Source organism: Plectropomus leopardus, chromosome 1, assembly GCF_026936395.1.
Source record: "Plectropomus leopardus strain MGB_pleo_1.0 chromosome 1, ASM2693639v1, whole genome shotgun sequence".
Taxonomy (NCBI): domain Eukaryota; kingdom Metazoa; phylum Chordata; class Actinopteri; order Perciformes; family Serranidae; genus Plectropomus; species Plectropomus leopardus.
The window spans coordinates 41,066,330-41,084,857 of record NC_142176.1 but is presented as its reverse complement, the minus strand read 5'-3'; the positions used below and the strand labels follow the sequence as shown (position 1 = coordinate 41,084,857).

The window sequence follows — 18,528 nt, the reverse complement described above, 5'->3', positions numbered from 1 at the left end:
GATGTGTATCTTCTGCGACATGTCCACCAAAGCAGTAACAGCTGTTGCATATCTCCAACAAATGCAGAGGGAGAGAGTGAAGTAGGATTTCTTTTTTGCAAGGTAAAACTGGCCCCGAAACCTGTTCTCAAATTTCCCAGGCTTGAGCAGCTGTGCAGGCAGTCAAATTAGTAGATGTCATTTTAGAGAAGTTTGCTTAAGCTTAAGTGGATGAGGTCAAGTTCTTCTCTGATAGTGAAGTGGTGCTTGGCTACATATCCAATGAGTCAAGACGATTCTATGTTTATGTGCATACCTGAGTCGAGCACATCAGGCGGTCTACACAATTGAGCCAATGGAATTATGTTCCCACTGATCTGAACCCAGCTGACTTTGCCAGTAGCTGGCTCTCTTGTCTTGGTTAACTGGAGCTGCTTTCCTCACTTACATGCAAGACAGTCAGTGGCCTGCGGACACCTTTGAACTCAATCAGAGAAGTCTATGATGAAGAGATAAGTTGCATTCAAGCTGGAAAGCCTGCTCCCAAGCAAAGCCCTCTCAGCAGACTCTGCCCTGTCATGGACTTTGCATGGCTTCCTCAGAGTTGGGGGTCGTCTTACAAAATTAGAAATCACATCTGATGAAACCTATCCAGTACTTGTTCCCAGCAAACAACACATTACCACACTGCTAATCAGACATTTTCATGAGCAGGTTCATCGCTAAGGCTGGCACCTTACAGAAGGAGCAGTATGAGCTGCCAAGTTTTGGGTCATTGAAGGAAAGCGATCTATCAGCAGCAGAATCCTTAACTGCGTGACCTGTCACAAGTTACGTGGAAAAAATGAACAAAGGATGGCAGACCTGATTGCCTACACAGAACGACGTACAGAACAAGTGGTGGGCAGTCATCTTTACATGTATGACCTCAAGGGCAATACATATTGAAGTACTAGAGGCATGTTCAGTGACAAAGACCTCTTCAGACATCAGTGACAAAAAGTCCACAGCCTGGCAAAGACCTTCTGGGAATGTTTGAAACAGGAATATGTCACTGGTGTGCAAGGACTCCGCAAATAGAGAATGTAAGGCGAAACATGCAGGAAGGTGATGCTGTCCTACTGCAAGACAAACAGGCCAAGAGAAACTGCTGGCCTGTTCATAAATACTCGTTCCAGTGATGATGGAAAAGTATGAAGATCGAAGTAAAGGTCATCAAAGATGGTACAGCAAGATTGTTCCTCAGACCAATTTCAGAAGTTATCCTTCTTGTATTTAAGGATGCTTATAAGTGACTGAAGTGAAACACTTACTCTACATCACACCTTTCTCTCATAATTTTGGGGTTCTTGTTAGTTTGACATCTTAGAAATAACAGGTGGGAAGTATTCTGCCTCTTCTACATGTCACTCACATAACTAGTAAATTCAGTTGTGCACAGTATATCTCTTGTATTTTGTGTAGTTTAGTGCTATCTGCTGGCCTTGTTCAGGTGCAGCTCAGTTAGTTTATAAAGTTATCAGGCATGAATCCACCATTTCGTCCGATACAACGCAGGTGGAAGACGTGTCTCACAACCCTCTTCCATCTGCTTTGTTTTGCTCTCCATGGAGCACAATCTGCAAGTGTTTTTGTATATACTGTTTAAATGTTAGATGCCAATATCCCTACTTATTATTTTGCAATTTTTTTTCAGATTTATGTGTCTACTTGGCTTGCTTTTATCCTAACATGTTAGTTACGTTATGCTTGCCATTATATTTGTATGAGGGCACATTCATATATATTTACCATCATACATTAATTAATCACTTCTCCTTCTATGGGAGTGTTAAGCTTCATTTTATTTTATTATTTTTTTGAAGATCGTTTTTTTTTAAATCCTCTTGTTTAAACTGGATATTGTTTGGACATTCTTGGAGTTCCCTGTTCAGACTATTCCACAGTGTCACTCCAAAGATGGAAATACAAAAGATTCCATTGTTGTTGAAACAACTGGCCCGGTTCTGTCTGTAGGTAGCAAAATCAACCTACAAGCACATTTAAAAGCTCACCGATTACCACATCATGTCTTAGTCGTTTAATGATAAAGACTCTGTCTTGGCTGGCTGCAGTGACTCCCCGAGGTTAAACATGTCACAGACTACTCCTCTCTTCACCTGTGCCTTAGTAATTTTCCACTCACCCTGCCTCCACCTTACCCCACCGCCCAGCCACTCCCACCTGAGGGATCCCTCATCATCCTCTACCGCTCATCCTCTACCTCATCAGATCACCACTCTCTCCTGGGCTTCCAGCTGAATCTCATCACCAATCAAGCCAGTACATAAGCCTGCCCTGTCCACAGACTCATTACCAGACTGTTCTTTGTCTTCTCCTGCAAGACTTTCCAGCACTCACCTTTGGACTAATCTCCCATTGTCAACCTCCCCTGCCTCTGACCTGTCTGCCTTGTCCTAATCCCGCAAATTACCTCAGCCTTCTGTTCCCAACTATGGGTTCTACTTCAGTCTTCCTGGTTTTTGTCTGCCTCTCCTCTTGGCTGTTTGGTGTCTTCCGACAACGGCTCTACAGTGTGAGTTTTTCCATCTGCTTACTTGTAATTTCCTGTGGATCAGAGACTCTGACAATGTCTCTGTGTGTGCAAACGTACCCGCTGGCTGTCCAACTCTGCCTGGACCCGACCTACGTTCTGTCTGTTCCTCTCTGGTTCATCTGCCTCGGCAGTTGCTCACCTGGTTCTGGATCTAATGGCTCTAGCCTCCTGCCTGCTTTCCTCACAGTGCCTCTGCTTTCCATTGAACTGCTATGTGAGTATGTGCGCCTTATGTTTGAACTGTTTATGCCTGTGCCCCTGTTTGGCCTGTTCAGGTCAAGCCCATAAACCAGCCCAAAGACTCTGAAGGCTCCAGCCCTAAATTGAAACTGAACTGTGTTACTGCTCACCTGTTTATCCTTGTTCCTGCATGACCATAAATAAATACAGGTCATTACCAGCTTTCTTGCCTGTGATTGCGTTGCATTTGGGTTCACACGCCACTCATTACAATACACAACTGTTCAAATTAAAGCAATGAAAACATTTTTCTGAGCTCTATAAAAACTCAGAGGTGCACAAGTTTAACAGCCGCCAAAGCTGCTGAATCATTTTGGGGATCTGGCCAAAGAGTACAGCGCTCATACACATAGCTTGGGGTGGCTATAGCTCAGATGTAGAACGGGTCATTCTCTTATTGTAAGGTCAGCGGTTCGATACCCGGCTCCTCCATGCAACGTATTGAAATATCCTTTGGCAAGATACTGAACCCTAAATTACTGCAAATGCTGCGTCACTGGAGTGTGAGTGTGTGCGAATGGTTACTGAGTAGCAGGTGGCATCATGTACGGTAGCCTTAGGCACCAATGTTTGAATGTGTGTGTGTAAATGAGTAAATGTGACATGTAGTGTGAAAACGCTTTTAGTGGTCTGAAGACTAGCAAATCGCTATACAATTGAAGTGCAGTCCATTCATAGAGACAGATTTGTCCCTCTGTCTCTCTCTGTAAAAGTTGGACTGAAATCCAATCAAATTGTAAACTAAGCAGTGCTGATCAAATACAAACCAAGATTATGTCATGGAGTTGCATATTTCTCTCAAATGTTTTCAAAAACATGATTCAGCTTACTGCTTAACTGTGACACAAGATCCTGCCACCTGCCTTGTTTCACATGGACCATTCCAAATTATGTCACCCACCAGTGCAACTGGTATTTGTTCTGATTCGCATTCTGATAGTTGTAGGTTTTCTACCTCTTGAGCAAAAGCAAAATTTCTTTGTTGTCTCTGATCATGTAACACCAATTTTTATAGTATTCTGTTGTCCTGTAAAGCACTTTGTAACTGTTTGGAAAAATGCTATGTAAATAAAGTTTCACTATTATTTATTATAATTTCAAAAGTACTTCTTCCTTCCTACTGCAGAGACAGCCTAGTTTTAATGTGAGGGCCTTCTTTATGTCAGTGAAATGCTTGCTCAATTATTTCATGCCATTCTTGTGTGGGTAGTGAGCAGGAAGTTAGGCTGTTTAGCAGCAGAAGGACTCTAATGCTCATCCTCCAAGGACCCAAAAAATATGGAAGCACAGAAAACATTATGAGCAAAGCGCTCAGTCAGTAACCCTCCTCCTCACAGAACACAGTGTCCAGTCTCTCAATACACCCATGATCCGTGCCCACAGACTCCTAGAAGGACAGGTAGTCTAAAACAGTCTTCCTTCTCACAGTGCACAGTCACTTGGCAGGGAGACAGCTTTTATAACATGGATGAAGGAGCTAAAGATTAAATATGTTAAATAATGGTGTGTCTAACAAAAAGTGATGGAAAGACAAGGACGTTTGCTTTAGAAAGTTGATACTTTCACAGCTGATTGCAGTCTTTGTGGGCAATTCTTTCTCTAATTACATCTGTGACAAGAGTGTGACATACTCTCAGCCTGTGTTTGGTAAAATTCAATTCAATCAATGTCTATTTCCCATGCAGGTAAAGGATGTGGTGGGGTATGACACTCTAGGCCACTGTTACTTCACTGAGGATGGTCCAGAAGAGAGGAACACGTTTGACCACTGTTTGGGTCTGATGGTGCGAGCTGGGACCCTGCTCCCCTCAGACAGAGACAGCAAAATGTGCCGCAACATCACTGAAGGAGCCTACCCAGGATATGTGGCCAACCCACGGCAAGACTGTAGGTAAGATACATGTGTTCAATGTGCTTAAATGGTGTAACAAAAAAAAATGCATCTCAATATGTCTGAAGCTTATTCAGTTAAACAGGACTTGCACATACAGTCTGACCCATGGCTGGGATCTTTGAGACCTCTCAAAGGACATCTAAACATCCATACTCAGATGAGGCAGGTGTAAAGTAAAGCTTTTAACAATTTTGCGAACTTTGATCTTACAATTTCCATGGAATCACAGAGCCAAAGAAAATGTGTGTTCAGGATAAAACAAATGTTTTTTTTTTTTTTTTTTTTTTTTTATCAACGTCTTCATTCGAAGATGCAAGGGGCCCAGGACAAATGTAACACAGAAACTGCTGATACAATTCCAAGTGGTCAATGCAAACTGAAACTAAAATGTGTCCATATGATGATCATACCAATTTCACCCCGGTGTCAGACAACACAGATATAACCCCTTTATTTATTTATGTTTTTTCCCACAACTTTTACCATGATGTTCGTAGGTTTTCAATATACTGAGTCCCCAGGATCCACAGGCTGTCATCTGAATGGGCCCCAGGGCAATTTAGAGGGTAGAGGGTGCTATATTCATGTTGAAATTGTATATGAAAATATAACAAATGAAATCCCTTATCCCTGTATGTATTTTCACTTACAGTCTTTGTAACAAACATTACACAAATACGACATCAGGAGTTGAGTATAGAGAGCACCAAAATCATCTACCCACTTTCAAGTAAAGCAAATGTTAGACACTGATATGTGATGATCCATATTAATTTAAATAAGCTACTTTATAAATGTCATCATTTAACATTTTGAGAAATATACTTATTCTTCTTTGAGTTTTTTATGTTTAACTTTCGTCCATTGAGACAATGAACAAAACAGGGTGAAGATAAATGCTGGCCGCTGGTGAAAATAATATTTTAACACATGCAGCTCCTGGACAATAGAGAACCATGGGGTCAACAGTAATATGAGTCACCAACAGTATCAATCACTCATTATCACAATGTGGAAAAACTGGGCGGGGCTCCTGGAGTGTAAAGCATCATTGGGTCATCATCATCATGAATAAATACAGCATCTGCCATAACAGCAGACGTTGCTATGACTACAGGTATGTCTGTGGCATATCCTACATATTTGTGATTTTGCGGATATTTTCTTATTGTAAAATTAGGTATTGTTGAGGAGCAGTCCCAGGGGACCTCCGTGCTTTGCCACTGACACCTTGGCACACAGAGTTTTAGAGAGCTGGGGATCAGAGTAGGCAGGTGTCAGATCTGTGCAGCAGCACCAAAACACAAACGGACATATCTGCAACAGTACGACAATAATATCCAAAACACTCTCAGTCATTTCTGTGACATAAGACATACTGTCAAAGTAAAGTCACACAATGCCACTGTAGCTATCATTAACTTTAACATGGATTTGTTGTTTTCGATGTAGCATTATCTGGGAAAATAATAGGATGCGACCCCCAGAGTCATCACTAGTGACTTCACTGCATTCTCTCAGATTTGAATACATCAGGGATGCAGGATGTACATCTAGCAACATCAGTGCTTGTAATGGTTTTCTTTGTTGCTCTGAATAATGAAATGTACTCTGTGATAAATCAGTTGCTCACTAAGCAGAATCAGAGAGATCTCCCGTCTCATTAAATCAGTGTGGCTACTGGATTATAGTGTCAGCGACATTAATGTGTGAGAAGGAATGGTAGAACTTTGTATGAAGCCCATGTCTATAATTCATTATAACACATTATGAACACACTTCTAATGTGTTATAATGCCTCTGTAGGTCTGTATAATCATAGTTATTATCAATCCCAACCCTAACCCTAGATATTTATAATGCTTTAGAAAAATACTCATAACTCATCATGATGCCAATGTCTATAATGAATTCTGAACATACTTGTAATGGGTTTTTATGTGCATAAGGTTGTTAGCATTTATGCATATTTAGAATACTTTATAACAATAGTCATCTTTATGTGGCTTAAAAATTGTGTCTCTAAATCTGAAGTTTTCATTCTCAAAACTCCTTCCAACGTGAAATGACGCACGGTTTTTAGGTGATGACTTTGAACCAGCTCACAACTCTCAGTTGCTAAGAGTTCTATGTGTGATCCCCACCAAATGCTATTAAAAGACATAGCCCAATTTTCTCCCAGCAGCACTGGTGTTAGAACAAAAACTGAAAAGTAATTTACTCAGTTTACTCAGTTACTGTTTTTGTCTTCTAAGAGGCAGTGGTCACCCTTTCCACTACATCATTGCTAAATTATATTTTTTGAAAATCCAATAACTGAACTTTTTTTCTTCTTCCTTCTTTCTTTTCTTCTTCTATACAGCGCAACTTCAACTTTCTGGATCGCCAACCCCAACAACAACCTCATCAACTGTGCTGCTGCAGGCTCAGAGGTGAATTTCTAACATCCTTTTTCCTCATCCGCCTCTCTCTGCCTTTCCTTCCTCCTCCCCTCATTTCTCTCCAGGTGGAGGTCTATCTCATTACAGCATTGCCAGGTCAGATTAATGGCTGAGTACTGCTATTAAATTTAGAATCAAGAAGACAACAGACTCAGCCACTGCCTCACTTTCATTATGATAGAGTGCTAATTATGATCGGACTTCTGGGGTTTTACAAAGTTTTATAGGGTGGAATGCAATCTCATTAGTCCTTGCCAATGTAATAACCGCTGTCATTTGCATACCTGGGCAGAACAACACAAAAACAGACAGGCTGACACATAGAATGTTAAAGTCATGTGTTACGGAGTGTTTGTGGGCTTATGTACGAACAAAAATACTAGGAAACACTAGGAAACTACACATTTGCATAGGTTTCATGTTGTTCTACATTTATACTAATTAACAGCCTTTTTAAAATATGTATATGTCTGTGTGTGATCCCTTAGGAAACAGGTTTCTGGTTCATCTTCCACCATGTACCCACTGGTCCCTCAGAGGGCCTGTACTCGCCTGGACACACTGAACACACACCTATGGGCCAATTCACCAACAACAGAGCCCATTCCAACTACAGGGTGAGTCTGAGGGCACTCTTTTTTTCACAGAACTCTGTAAGTCAGGATATCGATTTGATTTGTTTGAAACTCATTGCTTCCAGTTTTTATTGTAAAGAATTAAACTTCGTCTGCATTCATTTTCAATATTGAAGATACAACATCACATCGAGAGCTATGAGGAGATAAAACTAAAATTACAGAATGCAGGATGTGACCTGCTAAGTAACAAAGAGGGGAAAAGCAATAGGCGAATAGTGAGAATAACAAAATCAAGGACAGACCACAGAAACAAAGGAAACAAAGGAAAGTGTGCCAAAGGAGAGGGAGGACAGGGTTTAGAGGCGCCTGTGGCATCAAGCTCAGCACAGCTCCACTCAAGTGGAGAGATATATGAGGCACTGGGTGGAGAGGAAATGTTATCCTTATCACCCTTCTCTTTCTGCACTCAACAGTGAACTCTCTTCCCTACCATCCTTCTTCACTTTTAATTTGGATCATCTTAATAGGAGCATAACTCATGTCAGGCTGCCACCCCAGGATGTTTGGGAGAGAAGAGGTTGTGTCAAAGCAGCAACACAGCGGTTGTGTCTTTGTTTTGAAGAAGCAAGCAGGCTCAGGATGGTTTTTATCATCAAGACAGTTCTTTCTCAGGAAAAGTTACAGTATCACACTTTTAAGAGTTTTGAAACATCTGGGGCTTGTTTGCTAGCTTCTTTCCTTTGATAGAAGTTGCACTGAATGGTTCCAGCCTTGTTATGGAAAAGGAACCACTGAGTGAGATTTGAGACAAATTTGATTTGGTACATATTTTCTTGATTTAAGGGGACGTACAAAAATTACCATTTTTAAATTAGTTTTGCTCATCTTACCTTGTATTCAGGAAGAAACTTGTTAAGTTTTTCTAGAGTGAAATATTTTTCAATATCAAAAGAGATATACAATGAGCAAACTCCACAGGTGTTCAACCCTCCAACAGATCATGTACTATACCTGGAGGGTAGTCCTCAGTGACAGTCTTACTCAAATACCAACACCTTTTCACTCCACAGCACAAAGTGGCAGTTTCCAGTGCAGACTTCAAATGGACCTCATGAAGTTCCAGTGTTCTACACTCAAAAATACAAGCAGTCAGTGACTGAATTTCTGATTTCTTAGCCATGCAGAATCTACAGAAGTATTCACCAGAAAAAAAATCTACAAAACTGGCCAACCTATGTGCTCCTAGATTTTCAGCTATTACGCATGCCTTTGACTCGTTCAACAGACTGATGAATACACCTTTTTGCTGTTGCTCATGCCCATAATGTATATACAGCATTATATGTGTTCTTCCTCTATGACTCACTCTCAGTCTCATCATGCAATATATGTAGCTCACATGTAGAACGCTATCCTTTGCTGCCACCTTGTGGATGGAAATATTTACAACTCAACTTCAACACAGACACATTGATCAAGCAACCTTAGACTGCAATCTAGCAACTTCAAGCTGTAACTTTGTATCATAAAACACAAACAACTTGCTCCAACAAAAAGTTTTTCTTCTCATTTTGTTTTACAAGCATATTTGTTGTTTCAATGTATCAGTGTAATTTCAGTTATTTTTGTTTGTTTTAAAGATTCAGTCTTTATGGAGCTTTAGCACTATCTGCAGATCCTCTCAGCACAGGTAGTGTGTGTGTCTGCTTAGCTGATCCACTGTTGTTTGTTACAGGTGGCAGTGGATCAGCTGATGGAGTGACAGCAGGATCTTTTTCATCTTTGTGCTCTTGCAGTGTCGCTTGTGTTTCAGGCAAACTCCTATGTTTCCTCCTCAGGATAGGACCATCCTCTGTTTTGACAGTGTAGGATCTTGGACCTACCTCCTCCAGAACAGTAGCTTTCTTGTTCCAGATGTTGGAATCTTCTACTCTCAATGTGTCATGTCTAGCCAGTGGCACTACACTTCTTGATGAATTATCATAGTTTGCTTTTTGTCTCTTTTGTAGATGTTTCAGTTTCTGTCTCACCTCCCTGTACTTCGTGTGTTGAGCAGTTTAGGCAAGAATGGCGTGTAACCTATGTCCCATAAGAGGCTCAGCAGGAGACTTGCCATGTTCCAGCGATGAGGCTCTATAACTTAATAAAGCTAGATAAGGGTTGGAGTTACTGTCTTTTGCCTTTTTGAGTATTGGTTTGACTTTGTCCACTCTGCTTAACCATTTGACTGGCCACACAGGGGGCTTGAAATCACATGTCTAGGATCATACTCCTCAGCTCTGGAACTCCTTGCAACTGTAGCAGGGTCCATAGATAACCACGGGGAATCCATTTCTTGCAAATACTGACTTCATGTATCTGATAACACACATAGCAGGTTATGAATGGCTTGTGGTCTCTCTCAGTCACAAATGGTGGTAGGCCATAGACATAGCTGTCAAATTTCTCAAATCCATACACAAGTCCTACATATTCTTTCTTAATTTGAGTGTTGCGATTTTCAGCTGTAGTCTTCATTCTGAATGTGTAGGCGATTGGCCTTCAGTCCTCTCCTTCAACTTCTAGTAACACAGCTTCAACATCATTTTTTGATGAGTCCGTTGATATCTTTGTTTTTTTTTTGGATGGGTTAAAGTACGCCAACACGGACTCTGTGGTGAGTGTAGTTTTCAGCTGTGACCAGGCAGGGCGGCTGTGGCTCAGAAGAAGAGCAGGTCATCCTCTATTTGGAAGGTCAGCGGTTCGATCCCCGGCGCCCAAGTATCCTTGGGCAAGATACTGAACCCCAAATTGCTCCTGATGCTGGGTCATTGGAGTGTGAGCGTGTGCGTGAATGATTATTGAGTAGCAGGTGGCACCTTGTGCGGTAGCCTCAGCCACCAGTCTGTGAATGGGTTAATGAGACATGTAGTGTAAAAGCACATCGAGTGGTCGTAAATACCAGAAAAGCTCTACACAAATGCAATCCATTTACCACTCTTTTTCATGAATGTCTCTCCACTTGAACTCATATCCATCATGCAACAACTTTCTCAGGTTCAGGTTTGGAATGAATTTGCCTATGAAATTTATATCACACAGTAGTGTGTAGTTCCTAGAATACCAGTAAACCACTGTTGTGTCCACTGTAAAAAAACACAATGCAGGGGATGATGTTTAAAGTCTTACAGTCTTACAGGATGCAATAAGTTAAAATCAGCCACTTAAAATTAAAAAAAATAAAAGACAGCCGTTTGGTAAAAATATACAACTGAAAGGGTAAAATTACAATTTAAAATGGCTTAATTCTCACCAACAAGAGAATTAAAATAACAAAACCGCAGAGGTAGGAAGGTAAAACAAGCACTCTTAAGTGTACTTTAAAATGGCAATGCCAGAGTCCAATGCTTGTCTTACTGTTCAAAGACACGGTCCTACTTATTTTGCCTGCGTGGTAGACCTGGGGTTGTCAATATGGCCACGCCTCTGAGCAAACACTCGCTTACTTCAGTTGTTCTCTAATTTGTGCCATATACGATAAACTGGCGGGCATGCTGTTGATTAGCTCATCCGCATAGATGTTTGTGTCTTCCATTACATCATTGTCTGTGAGAGCGTGTCAGCAGTGTGCAGCACTTTACCAGGAGTAATGAGAAATGATGAAGAAAATCCATGAGAAAATCTCTAAAACCCTTGCATCCCCATGTCAGTCCCAATGCCTCCTTCTCCACCTTCGCGTACCTCTGCTGTCTCTGTCATTGAGCAAGAGGCGTATGCAACCGGTTTCCACTGCTCTCCTTCCTTCTGTAGGAGGACCGCGCCAAGCCCATAGGATGATGAATCTGACAACAGTTTAAGCTCTTTATTGGGGTCATAAAGTGTCAGCACCAGAGGTGATGTGAGATCGTTTTTCAGCTGGTCAAATGCTTTTTGTTGCTTGCAGCTCCAAACCCACTGATTTTTCTTTGAGAGGAGGTCTCTCGGGGGCTTGTCCATCTCTGCCAACCCTGGTATGAATTTTCGCAGTTGATTAACCATCCCGAAAAAAATGCGGACCTTGTTTGCAGTCGATGGCTCTTTCATTGATTTGACTGCCTTTGTTTTCTGGTTCAACCAGGTCTGGTTGAACTCCATCAGCAGATAAAATGTGACCCAGGAATTTCACTTCCTTTCTGCCTAGCTCACACTTTTCCATGTTAAGTGTGATGCCGAATGGTGAATGGAATCTGGTGTTGTGCTCGTGCTAGTCTTTATGAAATGAGGACATCAGCCACGTGACATACTACTCCCTTCAGCCCTTCCAGGATCATTGACATCCTCTGTTGAAAATGCTCTGTTGCTGACGCTATGCCAAAGGGCAGTCTGTAAGTGCAGAAATGGCCAAAGGGAGTTTTGAATGTTGTATAGCGTGCTGACTCAGGTGACAATGGGATCTGCCAGAATCCTCTATTAGCGTCCAGCTTGCTGAAGACCTGAGCACCTGCTAGAGATCCAAGTGTTTGTTCCACTGAATGTAAAATGTATTTCTCTCTATATACTGCATCATTCAGGTGGGTGAGCTCCACACAGATGCGCATGGAGCCATTCTTTGTTGGAACCTGAACACCAGCCTGTAGGTTCCTCCACCCTGGAGATTACTCCCATGGTCTCCATGTGTTCAAGCTCCTCTTTCACTTTTCCAAGTAAAGGGATAGGAACACATTTGGGGGTTGCCAGGGAAAGGGGAACTGCATCTGGCTTCAGTTTGATACTGTAGGGCTGCTGAAGCATTCCTAAAACCCTGACACAGCTTTGGATAGGATTCTGCCATCACAGATTTGTCAATACTGTCCACCCTGCTCACAAGGTAAAGCTTCACACTAACTGGTCTGCTTAACAAAGCTACGTGAGGGTTTTATTACATACCCATCCTCTTGAATCACTTGCTCACCTTACAGAGTAACTCTCTGTACCTTCCTAAGAGTGAGTGATGTACCCCCTGGGCCAAACAGTGGTCTGCCTGTCTTTATCAACTGTTTGCTGTTCTCTGTGACAGTGCAGTGTGTTGCAGCTGGAATGACTGACACATCAGCTCCTGTGTCTATCTTGAACCTGACTTAATGATTTCTGATGGTCAAAGTGGTATACCATGAGTCTGTGCCTGTATCTACTGAGCCTAGGAACAAAGGTGTGTCATCAGAGCTGCTGTTGTTCTCAACTACATGTACAGCTTTAGCAGATTTGCACACACTTTAATGTAATTTCCTTTCTTTCCACATGTGTGACATGTCACCTCTCTGGCTGAGCACTCCCATTTTCCATGGGCTGGGGATTTTCCACATTTGTAGCATTGCTGGTGATCAGGTGGTGCTTTTGACTTTGTTGATATGTTTTTGGGCTGCTGTGTGGTCTTTTGCATGAGCGTCGTGTTTCTTACTCTTGGTTGTCACTGCATAATTTTTTTCATTTTAAGATTCCTCTTTGAGGTTTGTTTGTTGTCTTTTTATGACTTCAGACTGTCTTGCCATATTGACTGCTTTTTCTAGCATTGAGTCCTTGTCTCACTGCTTTCTCTCTGCTAGACAGGTGTCTCTCAGTCCGATGACAAGGCGATCTCTTATCAACTCATCATGAAGTGGTTCATAGCTGCAGTACTAGGTTATACAGTGCAATAATGATGGAGTCTACAGTCTCGTTAGCTTGCTGCACTCTTTGATTGAATCTCACCCGCTTGTAGATTATATTTTTCCAGGGTACGAAGTATGTTTCAAATGTCTCTTTAACCTTGCTATACTGTTGTCTTTCTCCATCCGTTAAAACCTGACCTTGCAGAATTTTGTCTGTGCTATCTCCCATGCAGCAGATCAGTGTATTTACTTGGTTAACTTGTGAGCTCAGATGGAGGTAACTGGCCATACTAAATCTTTCAAACCTTCTTATTCACTTTTCCCATTCCTGGGGTTTTGAAAAGTCAAATGCTTCGGGAGGTTGAATGGTGAATGTGGCACTGGGTGGAGTGTAGCCGGCAGGCTAGCCGCTAGCTGGGGGGGGCTGCACTCCTTGTATGCTTGAACCGTTGTCTTACATCTTGCTGTTCACGGATGCACATCTTGACTTTTATGCTCTCCTCTTATTGATTGTTACACTCACTTTTACTGCTGCCGCATTTCTGACACCATGTCGTGTTGGGGCGTTAAGGATTCAGCAGTCGGTTTTGAAGTGGAACACCACAGTCTTTATTGCCATACATTTCAACGCTGGCTCGCTGTCAAGCTAATTGTATCAGTCTAATAACCGCTCTCTTCCTCAGGCCTACTTCATGTCGATTTCAAAATAACAGCATATTGCCATGTTTACTTAGCCTACATTCCACCACAGGTTTAGGGTAAAACAAGTCAAAAAAATTAAAATAAATTCAGGTTCTCTGACTTCACGAAATGTTCCAGCATTGAAAGTCCAGTGTTCCCCCAGCAGTGAGCAGTCATATCAGACTCATAGCTGTAGCGCACAGGTGATCCTCTGTCCCTCAAGCACCAGTGCAAACCATCAGAAATACGTATAAATAAATACCTGCAGACTCCTTTCTGAGATCTGAAGGTGTCTTCTGCAGATAAATGTAATAAACCCACAGTCACTTAGCTGCATCACTTTCTGATTGAATAATTTAAGATTGTGATCTGTATCATGATTATCATAACAATTATTTTTACGTGTTTATGATTGCAAAATGCAAAATGGCAATTTTTCCCATGTATTTACAGATAATGTTTGGGAATAAAGAAACAAACAAGTTGAACAGAACAATCATACACCTAAATATTAACTGCAATTAATTAGCCTATGTGGCAGTTTTCATTTTAAGCACCTATCTGATAGACGAGTAAATCTATACACATGTAAGCCTACAAATACAGATCTATAAGATACATTAGAAAAATGAAACTGAAAAGCATGTCAGATAGTGAATGTAATTATTTTTTTATTTATTTACCAGTCTTTCCATCTTCTGTACTTATTACTGCTTATACATAGATTTATTTTCATGCTTCACATGCATGACTACAATGCATTGTGGGTGATATAGAGTGGAGTGACCATCGTTGTTCACTCACTCCCTCACCACTCTGAGGGTCCATCTCACCAAGGTAACTTCAGTTTTTTAGAGAAATGGAGCCCATAAGCCCATAAGATGGCGGCAGGGATTCCCCTGAAGGCATGTGCTGAGATGAAGGGCATGTTGAGCAACTTTTGGAACACAGCGATACAGTTCCCTCATGCACGCACATACCTATCAATCTGTGACGCTGGGCTGTGCAACATGTATCAGGACTGCAAAAGAGAAATTTCTGTTCCCTGCTACTGAACCTGACTACTTTGAAGAAGCCAATAAACATGTTTGACAATGCACTCTTCGCATGAAGAGATAACAACTCTAAAATAATTCTTTCAGCTCAACTAAAGGGTCAGGTTTTGAACAAAAATTATAATAGCTAGAGGGCAGCTTGAGTTAATATACATTTGTTGCAGCCCAATGGAATATATTAACATACTGAGTCTGACTGGTGTCTGAAATTCCCTCATTGGTCCTTGGTAAATCAAATCTTAAGTGTTGTGCTATGACCCCTTGACAATGTAGTTTTTCCTCCTTTTTTCCAGGCTGGAATGATCCTTGATAATGGAGTAAAGACTACGCAGGCAAATGACAAGGACAAGAGACCCTTCCTATCTCTAACTGGAGCCAGGTCAGATTCCTCATCCCGTAACAAACACCCTCTATGACAGGCTGAAATCACACCCAGTAATTCAGCATGATGGATTTCAAGTCTGTCAAGGCCAGTTTCCTGTTGATGTTTTGTAACTGACCAATGCTGGGATTTGGTATAATACAGAAGCAGAGCAGGGAGTGTCATTTTAAATCTTTTGTGAGTGAATATGACATTATTTGTATTAAAATCAACTCAAGTAGAAGTGAACACCAGTATGTGTAATTGTTAGTCCTTTGTGGTCAGTTTAATCAGACCAGTCTCTCATCATAACCTTATTATTGCGATATGAATTAGGGCTGCAGCTATCGATTATTTTAGTAATCGAGTAATCTACCGATTATTCTTGCTATTAATCACGCAATCGGATATGCGTGCAGAAATGTTTTCATTTAATTACTTTTGCTTCATTAAATGGCAATAGTAATATACCGAGGAGAAAATAAGACAGTCTAAGGTCCCTTATAATGAATGAGCAATCATAATGGCCTTTTCCTTTAAAAATGTCAGTATTTTTATCAGTAATATTGCAAAAGTCTCTGTGAAGTGAGCACTGAGATAGTAAACCTCAAAACTAAACCCATTTAGTGCATTTAACATCCACCATATCATTCTGGGTTTTAATGAGACATTAACATTTTTTGAAATGCAAAAGGCATTATATCCATCTAAACACATTTAGTGCATTTAAGTGCTTCACTACCTAGGCTCAAACTAAGGCATAAACATTGCCTTTAAGTTGTGTAATATAGCTTTCAGAACCACAATTTTCAAGTTTCAGGCATAATGTAAGCCTTTACAGGCTTCTTTCTCTCTCTCTCTCTCTCTCTCTCTCTCTCTCTCTCTATATATATATATATATATATATATATATATATATATATATATATATATATATATATCATATATATCCCCCAGAAAAAAAAGTACTTGAAAACATATTTCCGCAAATTCAGCATCACCTGCACATCTGTATTAGTTAAATAGGGAGGGTAAAGAACAGCACAACTTCTTCTACAGATGCCAACAAGCCCACCACCATTCCAAGTTAGAGAATGGGTGAAATCAAAGCCAAATCTGCTAAATCTGCCCCTGATAACAAGAAAAGCAATGGAAAGCAGCTGGATGACAGGTCTGCCTCTGTCAATCTGCTTTGGTGGATTTATTAATCAGCTATGTGATCAGCCAGGTGTGTTATTTGTTTTTATTAGGCCTACTTTTTGTCAGTTGTTAAAAAATTAAAATAAAAATTAAATAGAAAAATTAGAAAAATTAAATACTTGGGCTCATTTACTTTGGTACTTTGGAGCAAGGTGGCACTGAGAGATTATGTTATGTTGAAAGGTCTGATAGCAGAGGGCATGAAGCTCTGCCCCTTTTTGTTTTGTATGCTGGAGCAGCAGGTCTGCTGCCAGAGGGAAGGGTCTGAGAGCACATCTATTAACAGATGCTCCTCTGTGTTTGTGTTTGATACATGTGTTATTTCAAACTGAACTGTGGGACCTGCAACCTGTATATCAAATAAAAAACAGGACTGAAATGTAAAGGATTATAAATTCAAGTAAGAGTGGACTTTTTACTAAGTTACTTTGCAGCCCTGAATAAACAGCAGTAAGCAAATACATTTAAATGCAATTGTATTATTGTAAGCAAACACTGTTTCTCCACTCTGTATGTCTGTGGTGTTGATGGTGCCATTCAATTGTATAGGTATGGCCCCCACCAGGATGCTGATCCCTTTAAGCCCAGAGTCCCTGCTCTAATCCATCATTTCATAGCCTATAAGAACCAGGACCACGGAGCCTGGCTGAGAGGAGGGGATGTCTGGCTGGATGACTGCCAGTGAGTACTGCATTCATTTTTCAATATAATAATATTAATATCAATAAATAAGTGAGTTAATATATGTTGGTCTGTGTGATGTTTGTCAACTTCCAGTGCAACTGAATGTCATTCAAAGTCCTCACTGTGACTTTTTGGTAGCACAGGTTGCTTTTCTGCACATTTGACGACAAAGTCAAGAAATGTAACTTTATAGCCATTAGTGTGTGTGGGTGTTTGTGTGTCTGTGTGTGGAGACTGTTGCTGTAGTGATAATATTCTCTCTGTTCAGATTTGCTGATAATGGCATTGGCCTCACTCTAGCAAGGTAAGAACCCCCCCCCCTTTTTTTCAGAGTAATTGGAAAACAGTCTGTTCAGGATACACTGGGAAACAGAGCACTTTGATGCTAATTCAGGGGTGCAGTGGTTACAGAGATGGAAACTGATGAGAAGTTTTCAACTGACTTTACAAAGCAGGGTGCCTATGGGTGCATACAGTACATCCACACTACACATATCTGCATACATTTCTAAACCCAGTATTTTCTCTGTGTTAGTTTCCAAAGTTCATGACTCTCAAAATGCCTACTTAGTGTTTCAGTATATACAGGGTGAAGGGATCATGAACAGAATATAATATAAGGCTGTGTATTTGTTAAGTTAAAAAGATGACCTTCAGTTGCCTTACCCTACTGTAAAGACATGGAAGTACAACATAGCAGGCTCCCTTAAAGTGCTACCTATGTCGCTACAAATGGCTCATTCCAACCTAACTAGTACAAACAATTGTTATTTTCAGGTGATTATATACTAATGAAAACATTATTGGGTTTGAATGCTGCAAAGCATTGCACTTCCTATTGGTGATATTAACATTCTGTTAATAACACAGTTATGTTAATTATCGAAGTCTATATAATAATAATGATTATAATTATCACATCTTTTAATATCATAATATCACTTTCCATTTGCATGAAGGTAAGTAGAAAATGAAACTAGGAACCATATATGGAAATGATGTCTTCATGCTTCACATGAAATTTTATCCCAGTTGTCCTTATGGTGGCGCTAGTATTTACTGCAAAAAGAATGATGATGAATGTATTTACTCTCTGACAGCAAAATGTCGTCAGCTACAACATGTATTCTAAAATGATGAAAAAAAATGTCAGATAAGACAAATGATTTCCAAATCTCTGAAATTCAACAAAAATAAAAAGTTCATCTGAAGAGTCATATTGTTGAGTCATCTT

General features: G+C 40.6%; 1 protein-coding gene across 5 annotated transcripts in view; it reads left to right on the top strand.

Moving 5' to 3' along the window:
• cemip (cell migration inducing hyaluronidase 1) overlaps positions 1 to 18,528 on the top strand; it is a 143,197-nt gene that overhangs the window by 81,601 nt on the left and 43,068 nt on the right. For all 5 annotated transcript variants that reach the window (XM_042484707.2, XM_088081197.1, XM_042484725.2 and 2 more), the window contains 6 exons: positions 4,501 to 4,706; positions 7,072 to 7,141; positions 7,639 to 7,767; positions 15,343 to 15,428; positions 17,160 to 17,291; positions 17,563 to 17,598. In XM_042484707.2, the coding sequence (XP_042340641.1) occupies positions 4,501 to 4,706; positions 7,072 to 7,141; positions 7,639 to 7,767; positions 15,343 to 15,428; positions 17,160 to 17,291; positions 17,563 to 17,598 (659 nt within the window). The remainder of the gene's footprint in view (positions 1 to 4,500; positions 4,707 to 7,071; positions 7,142 to 7,638; positions 7,768 to 15,342; positions 15,429 to 17,159; positions 17,292 to 17,562; positions 17,599 to 18,528) is intronic.